Below are 24,230 nucleotides of genomic sequence, written 5' to 3' on the forward strand. Positions count from 1 at the left end.
CCAGTGATTCCCACAAATATTCCCACAAAGAGAGCTCCTGGGTGAGTTCCTGTGTCAGAACTATCATTCAGTGAATGAGAACAAAATCACATTGAAATGCCCTGAAGGCTTGATGACAAGCATGTTCCTGCCTCGGCCAGCCACCAGGCTGTCCACAGGGAGACCTCAGAGCGTGTGCAGAGGAACGGGGCGGGGGAGGGGGGAGGAGGGTCAGAGCACCTCCAACACAGGTGAAATGAAGGGCTCCCTTCGAGGGGGCTCAGAACTAATTTTATACATATGCCTTAGTGCTGTGTCTGACCCCTTTATGTACTGAAGCTCAAAGAAACTGAGCTGTTTACCCAAGGTCACACAGAAAAAAGAAATGGGAAGAGCACGGATTCAAATGGAGCACCCCCCCCCCCAGCACCAACACTGCCAACCAAGGTAGTCTGGAGGAAAGCAAAGGTGGCAGCAGCAGCAGACCAAAATGCCAAGTGGCCTCAATCCGCTCTCTGCTTAGAACTTCGCTGAGCATTAATCCCCAAGCGCTGGGGCCACTGGGACCCCATTCACCTCCCCAGAACTTGGGAGAGGAGACTGATGCATCTGGCAGGGTCCATGGAGTAAGAGAAGCAGTAACAGAGACACCATCCAACTTTCTACTGCTTGGCCCCCAGGGAAGGAGAACAAAAGGTAACCCAAGCCAACCTGCCTGTGCTAGAGAAGCTTCCTTTCACCAGGACATTCATTAGGGAGCAGATTGGATATATCAGGTTGGCTCTCTGTCCCTGAAGTTAAATATTGACCCTGGTAAATATTGACGCTCCTGACCATTCAGCCTCCATAATGGCCTCGCTATAAGCCATCGTCTGCTTTTTGCCCAATTTCTCCAGGTCAATGCTAAGCAGCTGCAAGTGGGTTACAGAGACCTACAAGAGAGTCTCTGACTTCAAGAAGCTTCTTTGATACTAGGAGGGGGAATGTCCACAGAGCAGTAAGTGGACCACCATGGAGGGGAACCACCATGGTGGGGGGACCTCAACCACAACTCTGGGAAGATGGCTCCTGTGGTGGCTGTAGGAGACAGCGACAACCAGAGCCTTCAGTCCAAGTAAGGCATGCAGCTAGGGGCTGGGCCAGCAAATAGAAAAAGTGAGCCAGTGAGGGGGCCTTTCCTGACACTGAGCCCATGTGTGCCTACCTCGAACTCCCCAGGGCTCTGTTTTCTGGGGCCCAGATGAGCAAGGCCAGCTGACTCCTACTCTACAGGCCAGCAGCCAGGTCCTTCTGGGCTCGTTGGCCTCCATGGACCCCAGGATGCAGGGGGACTTGGGCAGGCCAAGTTTCTCATGGCTTTGGAAGCTTTTCTAAAAGAGACACTTCAAGCCCTCGACAGTGGCATTTTAGGGGTGTCAGGTCATGAGTAACTATAGTCAATGCCCACAGGCTTATTGCTGTCATCTGAGAGTTCGGCAGCTGGCTTGTTTATCATCATCAGGAAGGGCACATATGGAGTGTGCATTCCTTTCATTTTCTGAAAAGGGCTCCCCTCAGATCCAATCCTGCTCTGACCTCCATGAAACTTTGCAAAATGGAATTCATTGTAGAGTGTTCATTACTTCCCCTGCCCCCCCCCGAATTATTCTCTTTCCCACAAGGCTGTTAGCCACATCAACAACACATCATTATCACCATTCATTGAGGGGCCAAACAACATATCTAGGTCAGCCTCTTCCTCTTCCTGAGGCCAGAGATGGCAGCAAAGCTGGCATCTGTCCCCATATCCTCCTGGTCTTTGGCCTCCTGGACATCTTTGGCTGGCCCTAGGCTTCTCCACCTTAATGGGGGAGTTACTGGGGGACACTACCATGGGGGAGAGCCTGGAGTCCTGTGCACACCTTGTCCCCAAGGCCACTGTCCCTGCCCAGGCCTTCTCCACAATGTCACAGCCACAAGGTGAAGGAAATTCTCTTTGCAGTGTTCTAGGGGAACTGTGCTGTAGAGCTTGGGAGGTCCCTCCTGTTTTACCCACATGCCCTACATTTGTCTGGGCAATTCACTTAGCCTCAGGTAAACATTCCTCCTGCCTGCCCATCTCACATGGTCACTGTTCCTCATGCCCTGGGATGCTGACCACAGGGACAGCGCAGAGCCTGGTGGCCAACAGGCTGACTTGGAGGTCCCCTGAATATAGAGAAGGTCAAGCATAGCCCAGGGTGGCAAAGGTGGATGCAGAGAGTGAGGGTGGGACAGTTAGCAGACTGCAATGCCAGGATGGGTTGACCAGGATGACTTAGAATCGCAAGGGTGACACTGTCCACCCAATTTCTGAAGGAATTCCCAACCCTAGCATGCCCACAACAGGTATCCTTGGGCTCCATTAAGACACTTCCCAGGCAGACCCTCCAGGCGCACTCCAACCTAGATACTTCTGGAGCACCAGAGAAGGGGGTGGGGTGGGGGAGGGGGGGAGGGGAGTGCTGAGGGGCCAGGAGACCGCACTGCTCAAGGAAGAATCAAAGGAATTGCTTAGGGTGAGCCAGCAGGAGTATCTGAAAGGCTGTGAGCCTTGGCTAGAACTGGATGAATGGAATCCAGCCAACAGGGGCCACCACAAAGTTAGGCTCTCCATCCTTACCTGGGCCCTTCGCTGCAGCCCTAGCTCCCCCATGACAAGACCCCCGTGCACTCCTCCTTCACTCTGGTCTCAGATGAATATCTGGCCCTTGTCCTTGACAACACTTAACCTTCTACCTGTGCCCTGGGGACCTTGTTCTACCCCTTGGCAGCCCACCTCTTGCCTCTTCTCATCTACTGGCTCATTCCCTGCTGCCTAGAAATATGCCCGAGTGATTGCCCAGCCCTAACCCCCTCACTGGATCCTTCCCCTCCTCGAGCTCATCCTCTCTGTGGCTGCCCTTTCTGAAGTCCCAGTCGTGTGGCTGCTTCCCAGGCCCCAGCCTCTTTGCTATCTCTGTAGTCTTTGGTAGTGATCACCACTCTCTCCCCGGATCCTCCCTCCTTGGTGGGCTTTCAGGACACTGTCATGGACTCTCTCTCTTGGCTCACCTCTCACCTGTCAAACAGCTCCTTCCCAGACTCCTCTGCAGATGTCCCATAGAAGATGGCACAATGCCTGGCACATAGCAAGCCCTCATGACACCTGTCTGCCTCACTCCCAAAAGGTTCTTCCAACGTCAAATCTGTGAGCCTTGAGTCAATCTGTCAGGCAGTTAGCATTTGGTGGTTGGGCCTTTCTCTGTATCCCCAGCACTCGGCACACAGTAGGCACTTAATAACTGCTTATGGACTGACTCGTGGTTCTTTTGGGAAGGTCAGTGGGGGTTGCTATTTAAGAGGCCCCTTCCAGCTTGGGGGTTCTTTTCATGGACTCCCATACCCTGCTTGCCTTGAAGTTAGTCCTTTTTCTTCTGGGGGTGGAGTAGATCTGATGGGGCTTAGGGGCAGGCCAGGCCCTATGCCAGCTAGTTGGCACTAGATACGCACCTTTCCTTGGCCCTTCATTTTCCTTCCTCATTTCTTTCCTTCTTCCTACTCATTTAATGGGGAAAGGATGCTTGCCCCAGAGTCCAAGTCCAAACCTTAGCTCTTCTCTTGGCTGCCTATGTCACCCTGACCAAGTCTCAGGGCAAGGTTCCTCCTGGGGAGCAGGCCAGAGTGGGCCTGACTGTTTTCTCAGCCCCCTTTCAATGCTGCTGCCATCAGTTCAACCAAGAAATCCCTGGAGCCAACAGGAGCCTTATCTTCATCTTATAGAGGAGAAGACGGAGGCCCTCAAAGTGGGCAAGTTACTTGCTCAAAGTCACACAGCTAGTCAGTGGTAGGAAGGGTTAGCACTTAGCACAGGGCCTGGCATGCAGAAGGTGCTTAAGAAATGTTTATTGGCTGCCTCACCAACTGACTGACCCCCCAGGTCAGGTTCATCACACTCTGACAAGCAGCCTCCTCAGTAATATCCTTGAAATGAGGGGTCACTAAAAGTCAGAGAAGCTTAGCATGAAACAGGCAGAGGCAATGGCTGGGAAGCCTCCGGGAGCAATAAAGAGCCCAGTGACATGATGAAGCTGTCTCATGGACCAAGCTGCAGGAGTGACACCAAGCCATCCCAAATATACTTGACTATGCTCTTCCTGTTGCCAGACACTCCTTCCCACATGGTCCATACGAAAGCAATGGCTGAGAGGCCAAGGGCACTTCTGTTTACAAGTACAGAGGGAAGTCAAGTGAGTGACTTGATTAAGAGATGGGGGAATCATGTTCTTTGCCTACTCTTTCCTGCTACTAGCCTGACAGTCTCCTGAATCTACACTCCCCGCTCCTCTAGAATTTGGGTGGATTGCTGACTCACAGTGCCCCTTGCTTGGGCCAGGCCAGTGCAGGGCTCAGAATAGGAAGGACTGAAAAATGCCTGCCCGGAAAGGTTTCTGCCCATTAGCATTAGTTTAACTGTTGATGCTCTAAATGTGACATCTATGTCCCAAAGCCACCAAGTAGCCACATTACTCATGGAAACAAACAAGATCAATATTGACATACTCACCATAAATGAAGCCAGAAGCCAGAAGGAAGTTGTGGCAAGGTACAGGACAGAGCTGACCTGGCTGGTTTGATCAGGTGCCCAAAGGTACCAAGGAAGAACATTTCCTGAAAGGCTCAGCCATGTTGTGCTACAGGGCTCAGGGGCAGCACGAGCCCAAAGGTCACAACTACTCAGGATTAGAAAATTGGGCTCAGAATAGACTCCTCATCCCTACGTGTCTTGGATCCCTTTCTTCAAGAGCAGACTCAAGAGGGGCTGGGAGCAGCAAATCCTGAATAACAGCACACGAGAAGAAAAAGGACTATACCCAGTACACAGGAGGAAATGATTGGTTCCTGTTCAAATACACAACTGATGCTGAAAATTGGAAAATGGACAAAAGAACAGATATCACCATGGATTGCTGTCATTTTACAGAAGCTCGAGAAGCTGCCACAATGAGGAGGCTGAAAAGCTCCAGGCCCACCTATGCTAGGAAACACTTGATCTCCTCACCAAGTGCAGAGGGGGGCAACAAAGGGCAACACTGGCTTAGAGTAGGCATTTATTTGCAAAACATGTTGGAGGAAGAGGGTGGGACGTTATGAGCCCTATGACCTCACAAAACAGCAGAGGAAATTATCTGACAGGAAGAAAGCTCGGCATAAGCCTCAACCTCTACTATGTTATCCCATGCCCATTTCCAGACGAACCTGGAAGGAGGACAAGGAAGCAAAAAAATGGGCCATGTTTTCCAGGGAGTCTAGAATCCTAGCACCATTAGGAGTTGATTGCCTTAAGCCTTACCATGCCATGCTATGGGAAGAAGACAAAATCCTAATGGAGGACGGTGCCAAGAAGCTCCAGTATAATACACACAATGTGGGAAGAGCTGGGGATTGATCTGGTTGAACAGGACACAAAAGTCCCAGGTGCTGTCAATGCCAGAGAAAGACCCTCAACAGCCACTGGCCTGCAGACCTACTTTCCCATTTCTATGAAATCTAAATGAAAATGTTGTCCACACATACCCACAAGCACCTAACCCCCCCCATACATACACAATCAATCACTCCTATTCACACCCCATAGACCCCACCTTGCAACCACAGGCACTCCCCCTCCCCCACACATACCCCTCCACATACCGACAGGCACCCTTCCACTCTCACTTATATTCCCCACACATGCAAGTGATATGAGAAGGAAGGCTTTTGAAAGTGGTTCTGCCCAGCAGACAACATCTTCACAATCACACACTTGACCGCAAGGTGAGGAGAATGATTAGCAATTGGTGATTTAAAACTACCAACAGACCATTTGACTTGGCCAAGCAAAATGTCTGCTTAGAGGCTTTCCTCCATCAAGTGGCTATGATGCTCAAGTTAAGGCCATGCAAGGTTTCCTGATGGAGTAAGAAATACAGAGCCCTAGACTTGGTGAACACGAAGCAGGGAGACACAGGCTATCACAACCATGGAGGAGTCCTCCACGCAATCTCCCATTTGCTGATTTCACCAAGGCTCCAGAGTCACAGGGACCAGATCTGAATGGGGGGGTGGACAATGGGAACTCCTAGCTTCCAGTCCTGCCTCCTATGTGACCCTTGGCAGGTGATTCAGTCTCCTTCAATGTACAGCTTTCCCAAGGCTCGCCATTTAGCAGAAAATCAAATTGCAGCCCTTCTGTCGACCAAACTGGGCTTCATTTCCACGTCCTGGTGTCAGCCTCTGTGAAGTGCCAACTATGAGGATTCCATGATTGTTTGCAACTGGGTGTGGCACAGAAGCATTCCTCTACCCACTAACTGCCCAGAGCCGGTTGTTTTGGGGGTTTGGGGGTGGAGGGAAAACAGTTAAGTATATCCCTAGGCACCCCCCAGGAATTCCCATCACTTGGCTCTGCTCCCCAATCAGCCAGAGACACAAAGACACCGAGTCAGAACTAGGCCTTGGTTTAAGCTTCATAGGGAGTGAGGATAGCTTATTTCATGCATTTTCCTGGAAAAGGGGAGTATGAGGAGCTCTTGGGTCAAGAGCAGGAAGTGTCCTCAGAGGGTGCTCACTCCAACTCCCTTCCCTTTGCCAGGGGAAGCCAGGAAGCAGCCCACGTTGGGGCTCAGAGACAATCCCAGACTCTCCTTAGCCTATACCTACTGGAGCAGTGAGGAACCGAGGCAGGAGCTCCATGGAGGAGAGAGGGGCCCATGGTGAGGACTCACATGTGGTTGGTTTAGGGAACCCTTTTTCTTTACTACGAGGGAAGGATCACTGGGTGGTGGGAGATGTGGGGGGGGGGAGAGGAGGGAGGAAGTGTACCAAGAAATAACTCTGATATCCAAAGAAAAGGTATCTATTCCCCAATAAATGATCAAAGCATAGTTTTCAAAGGATAGGTCAAAGGCAGTTTTCTGAGGAAGAGATCAGAGGTATCTCTAGCCATATGAAAAATACTCTAAATCAATGCAATCAAAGGACTGCCCATGAAAGCAACTGGGAAGTTTCACGATTGGCCAAGTTGACAAAAGGGGAAAATGACAAATGTTGGAAGGACTGTGAGAAACCAGGCACACACACGCTCTGCTGATGCTCTGAATGCATTGGTCCTTTTGGAAGTGGCCCTAAAGTCTCTGAACTCTGCCGTCCTCTCAACCATCAATGACTAGGCCTGGGCCTATATCCCTAGAGAGGAAGGGCCCACCTGGACAGAACTATTCGTAGCGGCTTTGTGGGGTTTCCATCTGCCAGGGAATGATTGCCCTAATGAGGATGTGTAGATGCAATGGAAGACTAAAGGCGACAGCTTCAGAGAAACCTGAGAAGCCTTGGATGAACTGAAGCAGAGTAATGGGAGCAGAACCAGGAGAACAGTTTCTACAAGAGTGGCAATGTTGCAAAGACAAATTCCTTGGAAAGACTTCAGAACTCTGACCAACATGCTGACCGCCGGCCATTCCAGGGGCCCTGACAGAGCCGTTGGACTCCACGTTTGTAGACAAGGCCCAGCTGGGCACTGCTCTTGCTGGCCTTTGGACAGCTGAGACAAGGGCTTGGCTTTTTCTGGAATTTTCCAGTGGAGCGAGGGAAGGGGGATTAGTAGTAAGAGGAAAGAAAAGGATAAAGAGTGACTCTTTGAGGCATTTTTTTCCAAGTCAAGTGCAGAAGGGAGGCCAGAAAGAAGAGGCTGAGCAGTCTATCCCTTGGCAGCCTCTCAAGTCTGAGACTGCAAGTCTTTGTAAGCACAAGGCAAAGCTAACAATGTGCAAGAAAAATCTGCCTTCTCTAGTATAAGCCTTCTGCTGCCCACTTTGGGTGGGGGGGCTCCAAGAAGGAAAGGGGTTTCCATAACTTTATGACAAACCAGAAAGCAGGCACCCATGAGCTAAGGGAGAGGCACCAGGCAGGGGGCCCTGGCTCCAAGAACTACTCCTTTTGTGACCGACTCGCAGGGGAGGCTTAGCTTGGGGTGGCAGAAACCCTTCCCACCATGCATTTATAAGAATGCTCAGGTCCCAGGAAATCGCTCAGTAGGGGTTGGGCTTGTCCTCACCTGAATGACAGGTCTTCTCACCCTCCCAAATCACGGCCTGGCTGGGGAGCTCTGCCAACTCCGTGAATTCCAGGAAAGCCCCAGAAGGCTATCTTGTGTGGTCCCTCCCAGCCCCCCCCCCCAAATGACTTCCTTGAACTCCTCCCCTGGTGGCCCTCATTTCACAATCTCTGAACTTTCTGTACCAAAGTTTAAGGGAAAGAGAAAGGATGACAGGGAGGGAAGGAGGCAGGGAGGGAGATAGGGAAGGAGGGAGGCGAAGAGGAAGGGGAAGGTGGGCTTCTGTATGGCCTCTGTCAGTTGGGCCCATCACCTCAAAGCTAGTGTGTCCCCTGCCTCTAATCCTCAGTGGGCCTGAAGCTTGGCTCTTGACCAGAGGGTGGCCTCGCTTTCTTTCCTCAGGAGTGGCCAGCTACCCACCTTCTCTTGGAAGAAGGCTGGGGGTGGGGTGGGGGGAGGGGCTGGCCGGCGCATACGATCATGGCTTAGACCAGGTCGTCAAGAACAGTCCAGTGGCCAAGTTGAAATGCTGCTCCTCAGCCTGTGGCCCCACAGCATCTGCAGCCCTTTTCCTACCCAGGGACCCCATGCCCCTGAAAGCCAGAGAATCCTTTGGAGGTTGCTGGGAGAGCAAGGCCAGGCTCCATCTTGGGGTACCCTGGGGAAGCTACAGAGGGTAGAGGAAAGAGTGCTACTTTGGGAGTCAGCAGCCCACGGTTCAAATCTGTACTCAGTTACAGACCAGCTGTATGGCCTTGAGCAAGTCCCGTCCCCTCACCCTGCCTTTCTAAGCCTCAGTTTTCCCCTCTATAAAATGGAGGGCTCAGCCTCTCTGCCCTCCAAGGTCGACAGCAGCCCCAAACCCACCCTCTGACCCTCTGTCTGAGTTGGCAGCCTCTGCAGGGGCTCCAGCCTCTAGCAGCTACCAAAGGTTTGCCAAAGATGGGTGGCCTCTGCCAAAGTCCTTGGGGCTGGACAACAGAAGCTGCTCTGGTTTTCTCAGGGGAAATGAGCTGTGAGAAGAAGGGCTATGACCAGCACCTCCCCCCCCCCACATAATGCTGCCCCCTATGGACCACGGGGGCCTGCCTTTCCATCTGCCCTTCCCCTGGGCTGACTCCCACTGTCAGCATGGGAGCTTGGAGACAGCAGGGCACGGCTCCACTTTCTGTTTCTAGCAGTTCCTGGCAAATAGTAAGCATTTCCTAAATCCCTTTTCGTTGTCTCATTCATTCCTTCACAATCAGAAGGCCTGCCTCTGTGATCTGGGGCAAGCCAACATCACTGGGCCTTAGCTGACTCTTCCACAGGCTCCAGTGAGATGCCAGCTCCGAAGCCAAGAGAACTCGAGTCCTGACTGCAGACGACAGGCCACAGGGCTGCCACACCTCCCCTGGGGTCACTCCCTAGGTCTTGTGGCTGGCAACCCCTCCACAGAGTCCCTGCAGCCCAATGGTAGATGGAGGGACAGCTAACAAGAAATATCTTTGCTCGCTGGTCCCAAAGAAGAATCTCCCCTTGATGATGGCATTCAAAATGTGCAGAAAGAGCTGGGTACCTAAGTAAGAGGAGCCAGGGGAAAAGGCTAGTAGGGAGACAGACGGACAGACAGACAGGCAGCCAGGCGAGCAGTGTCACAAACCAGCTAAAGCTTAAGGCCCAAGAGCTGGAAAAGGCCCCACTGCCCACAGGGCACCGTCTCACTGGCCCAGGGCATGAATGGGCAGCAGCCACTGGCCACGGAGTCAGGACTCTGCCTCTTCTACTTCCTGCTAAATGACCCTTTGGAACCTCTGTAACAGAAGGCTGTGACCAGTCACAGATCGAGAACTGGAAAAGATGCTTTGAGGCCAATGAGTCCAAGCCTCTCATTTTCAGTGACTTGCCTAAGGTCACACATGTAAGAAGCAGCAGAACTGGGACTGCCTCAAAGGAGTTCTAGGTTTCGGGGGGGGTGGTTCCATGAGCTCCAGCAGGACTGCCAGCTAGGAGACTGGTGATGGTAGTGACAGTGACCAGCGCCAAGCCAAGGGCTTCACACCCTCTCCTACAAGCCAAAAGGAGCCTCCTTTTCCTGGTGAACATGAGGACACGGGAGGGGCCAGGGCCTTCAGACAAGGAATCAGAAAGGACCGAAGGCCAGGGCTCGTCTGCCACTGAAGTCTGGGGAAGGCATGGCGATGGCCTCCAGGAGGGGGGGCGCCAGCAGTTGGCACGCTCTGCTCAGTGCCCAGCCCCCCAGTTTAAGGAGAAGGATGACAAGATGGCATACTTCCAGAGGAGGGGGCCGGGCTGAGGAAGAAAGGGTGAAGGAAATGAGATTGTTTAGCCTGGAGAAGACAACTCTGTGGGGCTCAGAGCTATTTTTCAGATATTTGGTGGATTCTCATGTAGAAGAGGGTTTAAATTTGTTCTGCTTGGCCTCAGACGGCAGATCTGGGGCAGCCCTAGGGAGTCCTATCTGGGCTTCATAGCAGAACGAAGCTGCTACCGATGAGAACTCACATGCTGTCCCTAGGCTGCCAGTGCGGGGTGGGGTGGGGGCGGGGTAGTTTCCCCTCCTCAGTAATGCCCTGCTGGGCATACTTCTGGGGTCTGGCTTGGTCCAGGAAGACAGCCCCTTAGCAGACAGCAGTGACCAGAATGAAGCCAGAGGCTGCCTGAGGTCAGAGCTTTCAGAGGCCTCAGAGGCCTGCTCCCCCAGCTACCCAGGCCCCACGTGAGAATCCCCATGTTGACACAGTGGATCTCAAGCCTTCTCTCCTCCACCCCCTCCCCACCCCCACACACCCCCAGCACACATGACCTGGCCCCTTCCACTCTGGCATGGGGGTCCCTGCGAGCAGCTTGCCCCAACATCCCACCTAAGTCTGCCCTCTGGTCACTTCGCCTCCTTGGCTCCCCCTGATTCTGCCCTCTTGTGCCTAAGCCCTCAGCCACAGGACTGCCCTTTGGGGTACTTGGAGCTAGCCATCAGGGCCCCCAGCTGAGCCTGCTCTTCTCCAGGCTAAAGGCCCCCAGGTCCTCTGAACATTCCTAATTTTCAACATTTAACAAACATTTATCTGGCTCCACATGTGAGGCAGTGTGATGCGGCAGATACTGTTGGATTGAGAGTGGCAGGGCCTGGGTTCAGGTCTTCAGTTGTGGACACTGGGTGTAGAAATCTGGTCAAGCCCCTTTCTCTCTAGGCTGCCTCAGTTTCTTCCCCTGTCAAATGTGTGTGTGTGCATGTGTGTGTGTGTGTGTGTGTGTATGGGGATTTGATGGCCTTCGATGACCCTTCCAGTTCTATGGCCTCCCGTGACATGGATTCCAGAGCCTTCACCCTCCTTTAGATACTCTCCTGCCACTAATATCCTTTTTTTTTTTTAAGGCAATTGGGGTTAAGTGACTTGCCCAGGGTCACACAGCCAGTAAGTGTCAAGTGTTTGGTCTGAGGCCAGATTTGAACTCAGGTACTCCTGACTTCAGGGCCGGTGCTCTATCCACTGTGCCACCTAGCTGCTCCTACCAATGTCCTTCTTGCAGTCCCAAGATTCCGGCTGCGGGCTAAGCAGTCTTAAGGACATGGGGCTGTCCTGGCCTCATTCCTGGATACTCTGTTACCATGTGATCTGCCCTAACTCCCTCATGGGGGCCACACTACCCATTTGACCAGCCCCAATTTGGAGTCTGTTTTTTTTCTTCCCTTTCTCCTGTCTTGTACTTGTGAAGTTGATATTGGTAACCAAAGTGTATGACTTCTCATCTATCTCAGTTCCATTTCAAACCATAGCATTCAGCCTGATGTTTGAAGCAGGTGAAGTATTTCAGGGTCCTCATGTTATCCAGCCTCCCTAGCTTGGTGCATTCGAGGCACTACTCAAAAGGGGTGAGCACAGATCCCTAGGGCACTCCACTAGAGACCTCCTTTCAGGTTACCATAGAACCATTTATGACACATGCCTTTCTTTCCAGGGAGAAACAAGATGGCGCATGGTCGTGGTCACGAACAGACAATTCATAAAGGAGACCAGATATCCTCCAAATGGTTCATGAGAAGCTCAGAATGGCAGAGAAAGCAGCGGAAGCTTTTCTGCCCGGCTTTCAGGTTGTGGGCTTGGACGGCCATCCTTGTCCCAGGACCACGACCAAGTGTGGAATGGAAAATGGCTGGCCCACTTTCTTTTATCAGTATTATGCCTCGGTTGGCCTCCTCATAAGTGATGCCTAGTGGATTGAGCATTAATGATACAAGACACACCTTCCATTCCACACAACACACAATACCTCAGTCCCTACCTCAGAGGGTTCTTATGAGGCTCCAGTGGATGGTGGCAAGGGCAGACTTAATTCTCATGGGGTGACTCCTTCCTGGGGTCACCACAAATGTACAGATTGTGAAGGTCACCCACTAACCCGAGGCCCTGAACCAAACTCCCAAGGGCCTCTGACAAAGCTCAGGAGACACTCATTGTTCTGAGAGTCTCTTAAGTGACCCTGCCGGTCCCCTGTGCCATCAACCCACCACGCACATGCAGCACAGATGAGAGTTTCTGTCTGGGTGGAAAACAAGCCCACAAGGTTAATTATTAGCCAGCTACCAGCTCTACCAGGCTGATGGGAGCCGCTGGGGGCTCCACATGCCTGCCCAGTACAGCCCAGACCTGGAGGCAGCTGGCATTAGGTCTTGGCCTCCCACCCAAACTCTCCCACCCCAGCTTCCTCCAACATCTCTGGTCAGAAGGCTGTGACCTCGCAGACAGCCTCCACAGTAAACTGAACTAGTGTCATACTTCCTTGTGGACTGGGGGCTGAGAAGAGCCTGCACTCTGCCCTGAGCACTGTGGGCTTTCCCATGAGGTCCCAAGTTCTCTGGCATGAATCATTTCTCTGAAGCCGCAGGTGTTAGCTCTTCCTAAGGAATCTTCCTCACTGCCAGGAGAAATGAGTGCTCCCAGAAAACACATACACGTGAGCCAGACACAGAGAGACACAGAAAGAGAGAAAGGAGTGGGGGGGCAAGGAGTGAAGAACCCCAAAGCCAATGCCCATCTTTGCCCTTGACAAAGGGAATCTGGGTCTCTGGCTCAGTGGCCTTTCTTTCTTTTTGACTTTCCAGCCCCAGGAGGAAGCCCCCAGGCTGGCCAGGCTGCCAGACCTGGCCCCCAAGGGCCCTGAATCAGACACCAGGGCTAGCAGGGCTCTGAGGCTGGGCCCCCTTCGTCCTCACTCCCAGGCTCCTCTCTATTTAGAAACCAGACAATGAAACTGTTCTTCAAGCTTGACTTCGGTGGAAGGAGACCTGCGTTGTCTGTGGTAGAGGCCCCTGCCCCAGGACACCGGCTTCTGCCTGCCCCCCTCCCCTGGCCTGGCCTTGGGTGTGCCCCAAGGGCAGTTGGGAGCTGCTTACCTGAGCGAGGGAGGGCCGCTGATCCCCTAAGGTCCTGCCGGCCCCCTTGCTGTCCTCCCAGTGGGCTGGGCTTGCCCCAGGTGCTCGGGCCATGGTGACTGCTTGGAGCTGGGCAAACAGTGCCCCACCTCCACTGCTGCTGTTGCTGCTGCTGCTGCCCGGGCCACTGGCAGGGCCAGTTTGTAGGGGGCCACTAATGCTCACCACCCCCTGCTGCCACCTGCCTTCTTGCTAGCCTGCCACCTCCTTCCCTGGGAACGTTTCAGGTCAAATCTACAAAGGAAAAGGAAGGCTTGGGGAGGGGGGGGCCCAGGGTGGGAGAGCTGGGGAGCCCGAGCCACAGTGGAGGGGACTGACTGAGCTCTTCAGGCTGCCTGCTGCTAATCCCCAGGAATCCAGGTGTGTGTGTGTGTGTGTGTGTGTGTGTGTGTGTGTGTGTGTGTGTGTGTGTGTGTGAGAGAGAGAGAGAGAGAGAGAGAGAGAGAGAGAGAGAGAGAGAGAGAGAGAGAGAGAGAAACTAACAGAGAAACTAAGAGAAAGAAACAGAGAGAGAGAAAGAAACAGAGACAGGCGAGTCAGAGAGACAGAAACTAAGAGAGAGAGAGAAAGAAAGATAGACAGGCGAGTCAGAGAGAAACAGAGAGAGAGAGAGAGAGAGAGAGAGAGAGAGAGAGAGAGAGAGAGAGAGAGAGAGAGAGAGACAGGCGAGTCAGAGAGAGAGAGAGAGAGAGAGAGAGAGAGAGAGAGAGAGAGAGAGAGAGAGAGAGAAAGAGAGAGAAACAGAGACAGGCAAGTCAGAGAGAGAGAAAGAGAGGCAGGCGAGTCAGAGAGAGAGAAACAGAGAGAGAGAGAGAAACAGAGACAGGCGAGTCAGAGAGAGAGAGAGATAGATAGAGAGAGACAGGCAAATCAGAGAGAGAGAAACTGAGAGAGAGAGAAAGAGAAACAGAGACAGGCGAGTCAGAGAGAGAGAAACTGAGAGAGAGAGAAAAACAGAGACAGGCGAGTCAGAGAGAAAGAGAGAGAGAGAGAAACAAAGACAGGTGAGTCAGAGACAGAGAAAGAGAGAGAGAGAGAGAGAGAGAGAGAGAGAGAGAGAGAGAGAGAGAGAGTGTGTGTGTGTGTGTGTGTCTGAATGCACACAGCTGCTAGTACTGTTGCCTTCTGCAGCCTGGGATGCCAAGGACCAGGATCACCTGTCTTATTTCTTTTTTTTTTTTTAGGCAATTGGGGTTAAGTGACTTGTCCAGGGTCACACAGCTAGTAAATGTCAAGTGTTTGGTCTGAGGCAGATTTGAACTCAGGTCATCCTGACTTCAGGGCCAGTGCTTTATCCACTTGGCCACCTAGCTGCCCCTTGGCTCACCTGTCTTGAAGCAGGAGGCCCACCAGGCAAAGAAGCTGCCCTGACAGGTCCTCCAAGCCAATGGGGGCCAAATGTCCGGTTATCCTAGGCACCAAATCTGCGGCCATCTCCTCGGACAGACAACACTGGACCCCCAGCTAGCTGGGCACAGGCTCCCAATGGTGGTGGCTGACTCTGTTCTGCCAGCTGCTGCTGCTGTTGCTGCCGCCTGGAGCTGGGATCTCTGTGGGATCCCTGGCCAGAATGAGGAGGCCTAGGGTGGCATTGCCCTGGTTACCCCGAGAGCGGGCAAGGCTGTTCATGATGCTGAGTGCTGCCTGGGGTAGGGGATGGGAGGGGGCCCTGGATGCAGGGGAGCCTTCGGGCCTCCTCCAAGGATAGCAAGAGTGGGGGGCCACTGTCCAGCACCAGCTGACCAGGCGCCTGTGGAAATGGCACCCACTTAACCCCGGCCCTGAGGGCTGCACAGCCCCCTAGAAAGCACATGACCTTAGGCACTGCTTTACCGACTCTGTATAGCAGAGCATATCAACCTACACATAGATACACACATATGCATGTACTACATGCTACACATAGAAATATATATATGTAATATATGGACATATATCATACATACACTATACATATGCACATATCCAAAGATATGTGTGTATATGTATATATACACATGGAGTATAGCTATATAGCATATACATACTATACATGCATGTGCCTGCATCCATCTATACACATGTGTCTATACAGACAGGATATCACTTTATATCGCACATGCACACAGTGTATGCCCACATATCTATGTATACATGCGTGTGCACACAGATGACCATCTGCTGCCCTCAGCATGTTGGGTAGGGCTCCTAGGGAGAATGAGATAAGAGTCACATAGGTGTGTCCCACCCATCCCATCCTTCTCTCTCCAGGTCCTTCAGCCATTGAGGATGACTTCAGCTTGTGACAAAGGGACATGTCTCCACCATCTTGGCTATGATGCCAAGCACTCGAGAGCAAGGGCTCAGGGCCCAGTTGGCAGAGGGAGGGCTGCCTTCTCCTTTGGCATCTCCTCTCTCCACTGCATTCACCCAGAAGTTTCAGGGAGTCCAAGAGTTGGCCAAGACCGTGCCCTTAGCTGCTTATTCAAGCCCTCTTCCTGGAGATGCGACCACCCTCCAATTGTTTCAAGTCAGTCCCACATCTGGAACATTGAGACAGTGACGCCCCTTAAAGAATGGGCTTTCTATGCTAGCTTATCTCATGCCATGAACCCAGGCTCAGATCAAGTCGAAGCAACATGACGTGGCCAAGGGCCACAAGGGAAGACATTGCTCTGGATGTCTTAGTAATACAGTGAGGCCCCATGCCCAGTACTGGGTGCCACAGCATAGACACAGACACAGGCCTGGTTGGAGCCGTAAAACAGTGACCAGCATGACGAGGACTGGACAGAAAGTTTGCTGTATAAAGGCCAGCTCAAGGAACTAGGGGTTGTTCAACGTGGAGAAGAGAAGATTTGGGGCAGGGAAGAAGATATGATCTTGCCCCCAGATATGGAAGACTTCTCTTTGGGAAGGGGGATCAGGCCCGTTCTGGTTGGTCCCCAAGGACGGAAGTAGGAGTGATGGGGGGGCATTGGGTGCTTTGGGAGGTGGGGGTGGCCCTTCCCGGTCATCTCCAGTACGAGTCAAACTCCCACTGGAAGTTCCAGAAGCAGCTCCTGGCCAGGCTGGCCAACATGGCTTCACCTTGTAGCTCCCCTCCAGCCCTTGGATTCTCTGGCTCCGAGGTCCTGGGACCTCACCAGCTGGGCTACTCTCTTCAGTGCTTCCAGGAAGAATGCAGAACATCCCCACCGTGCTTCCCATCTCGGGCATTTCTCGCCCACGGCTTTCCATAAAGCCGTCAGAGAGGACCTGCCCAATGCAAAGACACACTTCGGTCCAAGCTGCCCTAAGGAAATCTCAGCAGGTACGGCCTACATCCTCTGGACCTCTGTGGCCAGTGAGCTACACGGCACGTGTTAATGAAGTGAAGATGAGGGGCTCGATCCGCAGCCAGGCCAGCAAGCAGCCTGGGTCAGCGACGTGAGCCAACTGCTGTCCCCTCAAACATGCTCTGCCAGGCACACTGAGGAAGCAGGCGGCCTAAGAGTCATGGAGCCCTCGGCACTGATAGGACACCTGCTCAGTGGCCTCCTTCCCAAGAGCTTGACACAAGTCCCGTTCTCAGGCCTCCTTGTGACCTGGAGTTTTCCTTGAGTTTCTGACACTCTGGCTCAAGAGACTTTGAGTTTGGGCCCCCAGCCGTGGGCTGGCTGCTTGGTGACTGAGCATCAACCTCCCTAAGTCCGCGGTGGCAACAGGGGGTTGGCCAGAGTAGGGAAGCTTTCAGTCATGGAGACTCTCAGAGACCAGTCACTAAGCCAGAAAGAGGCCGAGATCAGCATCCCCGGGGGAGTCGCCACCAATGAAATGGCCTGTCTTTGACATGTTCAAGTCAGTTATAGTGACAAAAACATATTCTGTGCGGCCCCAAGGGCAGATCCTCCAGTGTTACAAGGAGGCTCAGTTCAATGGTGCTCCTGCTTCTCCAGGGAGAGGCTGTCTTTGGGGTGCTCTTTCCAAAGCTAAATGTGATGAGGTCATGTCATGTCCGGATTGGTCAAAGGATTTGGAGATGGTTCACCCAGAGGACATTAAGGATGCAACGGGCTGACTTGTGGAAGAGGGGCCCGGTGCTGCCTGACCCTGGAGGCTAGAACTAAGAGCAGCTCTTGCCTCCCATCATTTGGTGATCGAGCTCCCAAGTTCCTGCAGGTGAGTCTCCCAGATTTTCCCACTGTGTTCCCAGCACACATCACCCTAACTTGGCGCACTTGGGCTCGGCCACTCTGAAATCACAGATGTTTTCCCCACCCCACAGTGGCAGCCAAGTTTCATGTTGGTGCATGATAGGGCCAGCTAGCCAATGCACGGCCCTGGATTGCAGCAGACAAGCCAACTTGACTTCAGCTGCTGCTGTTTGCCAACCCACAGCACCAAAGCAAACACACACACGCGCACACACACACACACATGCCCCAAGAATGCGAGCATAGAATCAGCCATCAGTAAGCTCAAAGGGGAGCCTGGAGGAAGCTACACTGGGCACGGCCTTGCCGGCTCACTTCCGCTTTTCAATAGCTGCTCCATGACATCCCCAATACCTTCTGGAAGGAACAATCAGCCAGGGCTAGTGTTTGGCAAAATCGGGAGGCCGACCAAAGTTGGTGAGAAGGCCGTCCTCCAGCCGCTCCTTTCCCACCTGCCCCTGCCCCCAGCTCACAGGAGGAGCCCTGGAGCCCGTGCATGCTGGTGGCAGAACGGTACCTGGATATTAGCAAGGTCCAGGAGGACTGAGTGGGGGTGGGCAGCAAGCATCCAGCTAGCCCAGACTATCCCATCCAAACAAAGAGGAAGGCAAAGTCCTCACAATGCTAAGGAAGCTGGACACAAAGGTGTCTGAGAGTTCCACATGAAGCTCCACAGGCCTGCAGCAGGTCCGCTCACACTGGAGGAGGCCCACTGGCCACACCTCTGGCCCTTCCTCTAGCACACCCGTCTGGTTCCTGACATCCTTCCCTCCCTCCCCACACCAGAGCAAAAAGCTCACAGATTCACAGCTTTAAAACAGAGAAGGCCCTGACATTTTCTAAGTGAGGAAACAGAGGCGCAGAAAGGTTCAGGGTGAGGTAAGGAGCATTGGATCATTTTCTTGCCTCTATTATAGATGGCGACTCTTAGACTCAGGGAAAGGGACTTGCCCACGGTCACCCACTTGGCCTAAGCCCCAGGCCGCCTGCCCCTCAGTGTATTGGCGCTGGAGGGGATTCAGTGCTCTTCCCAACTCGATTGAATTACATTCTCTCCTCGCAGAGAAGCTACAGTTTGTGAAGGCCACACAAAGCGAAGCCAGAGAGCTGAACTGAGGCAGGCGAAGACATCAGCACACCGCATGTGATTTTGAGCAGCGTCTGCTTGGGCTCAGACATCAGGGTGGCCTTTCAGAGTGGCTTTGGTGAACGCAGCCGGGGGCTTTCCTGAGTTCAGAGAGACGAGGGGGAGATGTGGGGAACTGGAGCTTTCTCGCTGGGGCTGCAGGACAGCACACAGGTCTGGCTGGTGGGGGACCCACTACCCTGTGTGACGCGTGGGACCAAAGAGCACTTTCAGGGGCTCAGCCATTCCCTGCCCCCACCTCAGGTGCCTGGAACAGAGACCATCTCAGGCTAGAGAGCTGCTCTCTCCTTGTCAGTAGTCAGCAAACATCAGTCAAGCCCCTACCGGGCACTGTGCTGAGTGCTGGGGACACAATGAAAGACAAGAGACGGTCCTCGCTATCAAGCAGGCCCAGTCTCTTGAATATTTTGTGCTGAGTGTAGACTCCTCTAGAGACAGCTGGTGTCAGGTGTCAGGTGATGGGCCTGGAGTCAGGAAGACCCGAGTTCAAATCCTACCTCAGACATGCCTAGCTGTATAACCCTGGGCAAGTTGCTTAACCTCAGTTTGCCTCAGTTTCCTCAACTGTAAAATGGGGACAGTGATAGCACCTACCTTGTAGAGTTGTGAGGATAAAAGGAGCTAATATGGTAGGGTACTAAGCCCAGTGTCTGGCCCATTCTAACTGCCATATAAATGTGTGTCATGATAATCGTATCACGAGGATCAAATGAGGAGATATTTGCAAAGTGCTTAGCACGTTGCTTAGCATACAGCAGGTGATAAATACATGCTTATTTCCTTCCTTCCTCCTTCCCCCCCTTCTTCCCTCCTTCCTTCTTCCTCCCTCTGTCTCTCCCTGCCAAGTTCCCCATTTCCATCAAGGGCACCATCAGAAAAATTTGATAAGGGTTGTGTAGTCCCTCTGCAGGAGCCTGTTCAAATTCCAGGGGAGATCCCAGTACCCTTGGAGGCCCAGTCATGCTCAGAAGTCAGGACAGTTCAGCGATAGGCGGCAGTCCCAGGACCAAGGTTCCAATTCCATCTCTGCCAGTTACTGCCTGTGTGAGTTTGGGGCTGACCTCTTCTCTCTCTCTCATCTCCAGGTGCTTTGTGGGTAACCTTAGTATGGGAACAACCATGAGCAGGTAACCTATGTTGGCCGATGGCGCCCAGTGCAGAGGGCCCAGGCCAGGTGACAAGGCCTAGATGGTCTTGAAGGAGGCCTATTCTGGAGCTGGCATCCAGTATATATGTTGGTGACACAAGTAGCAGAAGGTTGGTCATAATCAAGCTTCCCGATGGGTCTCTAGGCTAAATCGGCCACGACATGCAGATGCTTTCCTGCCCCACCCCGACTCCACCCTCCCAGCACACCTCACCCTCTTAGTGCACCCCACCCCTAGCACACCGTACCCCACCTTCCCAGCATGTGCCACCCCCAGCCCAGTGCAGCACCACTGAAAGACCGGGGGAATGGGGGTGCCACACATTGCTTAGCCTTACATACTCTGCTGGTAATTATTGGAACACGTGCCTCCTAGAATAGCCATAGAGACCATCTAAGCCAACACTGTCATTGGGTTCCCAGGGCAATGGGCCTGGTTTGGCGAAGGGCACCTTGCCTACATTCATACAGGGCAGAATAAAACCTAGTCAGTATACTGACTCCAAATGCAGGGTAGGAAGGGAAGAAGGGAAGAAGGGAAGAAGGGAAGAAGGGAGGGAGGGAGGGAGGGAAGGAGGAAAAGGAGAGAAGGAAGAGGAGGGAAGGAGGGAAGGAAACTGCAATGTGCCAAGCACTGCCCTAAGCCCTGGGGATAAGAAGAAGCAAAAGCAAGATGGTTTGTGCTCCCAAGGAGCTCCCTTTCCAAGGGTGCAGGTTTGGGGGCTACAACTCGAGAGTCTGGATCCAGCTGCAAGCTCAAAGGAAAAGTCCATGGTCCTTAGGGGGCAAGGCAAACAGAAGGGGAAGCAGCTTCTCCAGTGCCCCTGCCATTATTAAGCCTGAGTCACTGGACAGTGCCAAGGACACTTGGTGGGGGCGGACCTTTTGTTCCTCTGGCCCTGTGGAGCTAGTTGCCAGGTGCCATCTCCCAGGGTTGCTCCCTTGGACGATGTCTGTGGGGCCCCCAGGGGCAGGGGTGGCATTGAGGTGGTGGATGTAGGGTCCCTTCTCCAGAGGTGAATGAAGGTGGTGGGGGCAAGGCTGGAAGGAAGGTCAGTGGTCTGCAGGGTTCTTGGGCTCAGGGCATAGAGGGGGCTGTCAGTCACCAGGAAGGTGGTGCTAGAGATGACTGTGGAAGTTTGATCTGCCTGGCACATCCCATCTTCTGTGTCTTCATCAGGGGTACTTACTGTTTCAAGTGGGCTGGTTTACCTGCCATACTGGTGGCAATTCAGGTTGGTGGCAGCAAAGATAGCAGCCCCTTTTCCATAGGGAATGATTAACAATAATGACAATATAGCAATAATAATAACAGCTACCATTTATATAATGCTTAATACTTGCTTTCTGGTTTACAATTTGATCTTTCAATCTATCATTTGATCTTCACAACAACCCTGGGAAGTAGGGGCTATTATTATTATCCCCATTTTACAGATAAGGAAACCGAGGCAGAGAGAGGCGAAGTGACTTGTCCAGAGTCATAGGACTGGCACTCTATCCACTGCACCACCCAGCTACCTAGGAAGCAGGACAGGTGGTCTGGAAGGCATCGCCAATCCTGGGACTCGTGGCTGTCCCTACCAGTGCTGGTGATTTGACCCTGCTTGGCACGTAATGCCCCCGTATCTCCCTTAAGAGATGAGCAAACCTTTATTTATACACTTCTGATTTCTCTGTTTATAATAATTGCCCAATTAAAACCCATGCTCATATACACAAAGTTGTCACATACATACACAGTTATTTCCTGTCTGTTATGGTGAGCGTTTCTTTTCTGTGGTGGTGTTTGTTGCTCCCCATGCTCAGGACCTGGTGAACCTCCCCTCCTATACCCCTCATCCTCCAACCAAGCTGGGGCGGGGGGCCTGGGGGGGAGGGGAGAGAATAGTTAGTAGCAAAACAAGCTTCAGAGAAAGTACGAGAATGAGTGATTGGTGTCTGTGGTAGAGAGAAGAAAGGAAAGAGTTGTATACATTCCTCATGTTGATTACCATATTTCTCTTTCACCAACTTCTTTGTAAATAGGGTGAGTGTGGAGCAAAGTGAAGAAAAAGTATAAAGTGACATTATGGAGAGAAATACACAATTAACAATCATAACCAATAATATGACCGGGATATGAAGTCACCCAGAAGGTACGATAAGACAGCATGATGTATTAGAAAGGAGAATTGAATGCTATGTTGTTTACAAGAAACTCATTTGGAATAGAATCACATAGAGTTAAAATGTGAAGTCGGAGAAGAATTCATTACATCTCAGAAATTTTTAAATAGCAGGGATGGCTACCATGATCTTAGATAAGGCAATAGCAAAAACAGACAACGTAAAAAGGAATGAAAAGGAAACTGCAACATGCTTGAAGGAAACACAGATAATGAAATAAAACTATAAATGCACCACATTTCACAGCATCTAAGTACTCAAAGGAAATGCTATTTGAATTAAAGGCAGAAATAGAAAAACTATAATGCCTGGGAACTTCAACATACCCCTTTCAGACTTAGGCAAATCTAACAAAAAGATAAACAAGAAAAGAGCTAAGGACCTGGAAAGAATTTAGAAAAAGTTACATATGATAGATGTCTGGAAATTACTAGGTGTGAATTGAAAAGAGTATAGTTACTTCTAACTATGCATGGCAACTTGAGAAAAACTGACCACATCTTAGGGCATAAAAACCTCAAAAATCTATGTAGAAAAATTAAACACATCCTTTACCAACAATAATGCAATAAACGTTATCAATAAAGGTCATTCAAAACAGAGTTAAAATGAAATGGAGTCCAAATGATTTAATCTTAAAGCATTGGTGGGTCAAAGAACAAATCATGGAAACAATATATAATTTCATCAAAGAAAATGACAATAATGAGATAACATACTCCAAACACTTTCACTAGCAAAAGAGAAAAGGTATAGATCAATGAACTGAGTGTGTAATTAAAAACACTAGAAAAACAGCCAATCAGAACACCACAACTAACCCTAAACATGGAAATTCCGAAAATTCTGAAAATCTAGGAAGAGATAAAACTGAAAATAAAACACCACTAAATTATGTGTAACAGAGGGATGCCAAGTGAACACTGTGTATTTGACTGATGCAATCTTTGCACAGAAGAGGCTGGGGGTCTGCTTCCAGAAAGGCACGATAATGTGAAATAGAAGGGTCCTGCTCAAAGGTTTGTAATCATGTAGTAAAGAGCAGACTTTTGATTGGCTCTGGAGCTAGAACTAGAGTGCACTGAGAAGGGCTTGCTCCAGTTCTTTTCCTCTTTGGTGGCATTTGAAGAGAGACATTCTGTGAGCCTCTAGTCAGGGCACAGACCTCCTGGGTTGAGGAAGAGGTGTTCCCATCCAAGGCCTTGTTGTTGCCTGGGAAAATGAACCTCTTTGCCTCTGTTTCTGTTCTGTCTCGCTTTTAGATGAAATAGACTAGAGATGCCCATGACTTTATGAGATCTGACAAATTGGGCGAGCAAGGTACCAGGGGTCTGGGAGCCAGAGTTCATGTCAGATTGTGTGGTGGGGATCCCAGGAACAAGCCTAGGCCTCACCTGGCAGCAAGGCCCCACGGAATACCCTGAAAGATTGAGCTGGGCCTTGCCCAAGACGAGGACTTCTACAGCAGCTATGCCCCACTTGGAAGTGAACTTGGTGGGACAAATGTACCCTTCCCAGGGATCAAAGTGATATAGGGGAAAACCTTCTTTCACTGTCTCTCCCTTCTCTCTCTCTCTCTTTCCTCTCTCTCTCCTCTCTCTGTCTTTATCTTTATCTCCTTCTTTCTCTGTCTCTCCCTTCTCTCTCTCTCTTTCCTCTGTCTCTTTCTGTCTTTCTCTCTCTCTCTCCTCTCTGTCTTTATCTCCTTTCTGTCTCTCTCTCTCTCTTCTCTCTGTCTCTCTCTCTCTGTCTCTCTCTCCCCTCTCTGTCTTTATCTCCTTCTCTCTGTCTTTCTCTCTCCCTTCTCTCTGTCTCCCTTTCCTCTCTCTCCCCTCTGTCTTCCTTTATCTTTATCTCCCTTCTCTTTCTCTCTCTCTCCCTTCTCTCTGTCTCTCTCTCTCTCCCCTCTCTGTCTTTCTTTATCTTTATCTTTCTTTATCTCCTTCTTTCTCTCTCTCTCTCCCTTCTCTCTGTCTCTCCTCTGTCTCTCTCTGTCTCTCTGTTTCTCTCTCTCCTCTCTTTCTTTATCTTTATCTCCTTCTTTCTCTGTCTCTTTCTGTCTCTTTCTCTCTCCCCTCTCTGTCTTT

The 24,230-nt window shown here is 51.6% G+C and overlaps 1 protein-coding gene across 1 annotated transcript in view; it reads right to left on the reverse strand.

Annotated features, from left to right (window-relative positions):
- LOC110201108 (Krueppel-like factor 5) overlaps nucleotides 1-13,799 on the reverse strand; it is a 29,873-nt gene extending 16,074 nt beyond the window's left edge. The window contains exon 1 of the mRNA XM_020976633.2: nucleotides 13,467-13,799. Coding sequence (XP_020832292.1) covers nucleotides 13,467-13,559 — 93 coding nt within the window. The 5' untranslated portion in view covers nucleotides 13,560-13,799. The remainder of the gene's footprint in view (nucleotides 1-13,466) is intronic.
- Nucleotides 13,800-24,230: the final 10,431 nt, after the last annotated feature.

The sequence above is a fragment of the Phascolarctos cinereus genome, unplaced genomic scaffold (assembly GCF_003287225.1).
Source record: "Phascolarctos cinereus isolate Bilbo 61053 unplaced genomic scaffold, phaCin_HiC Scaffold_8;HRSCAF=390, whole genome shotgun sequence".
NCBI lineage: Eukaryota > Metazoa > Chordata > Mammalia > Diprotodontia > Phascolarctidae > Phascolarctos > Phascolarctos cinereus.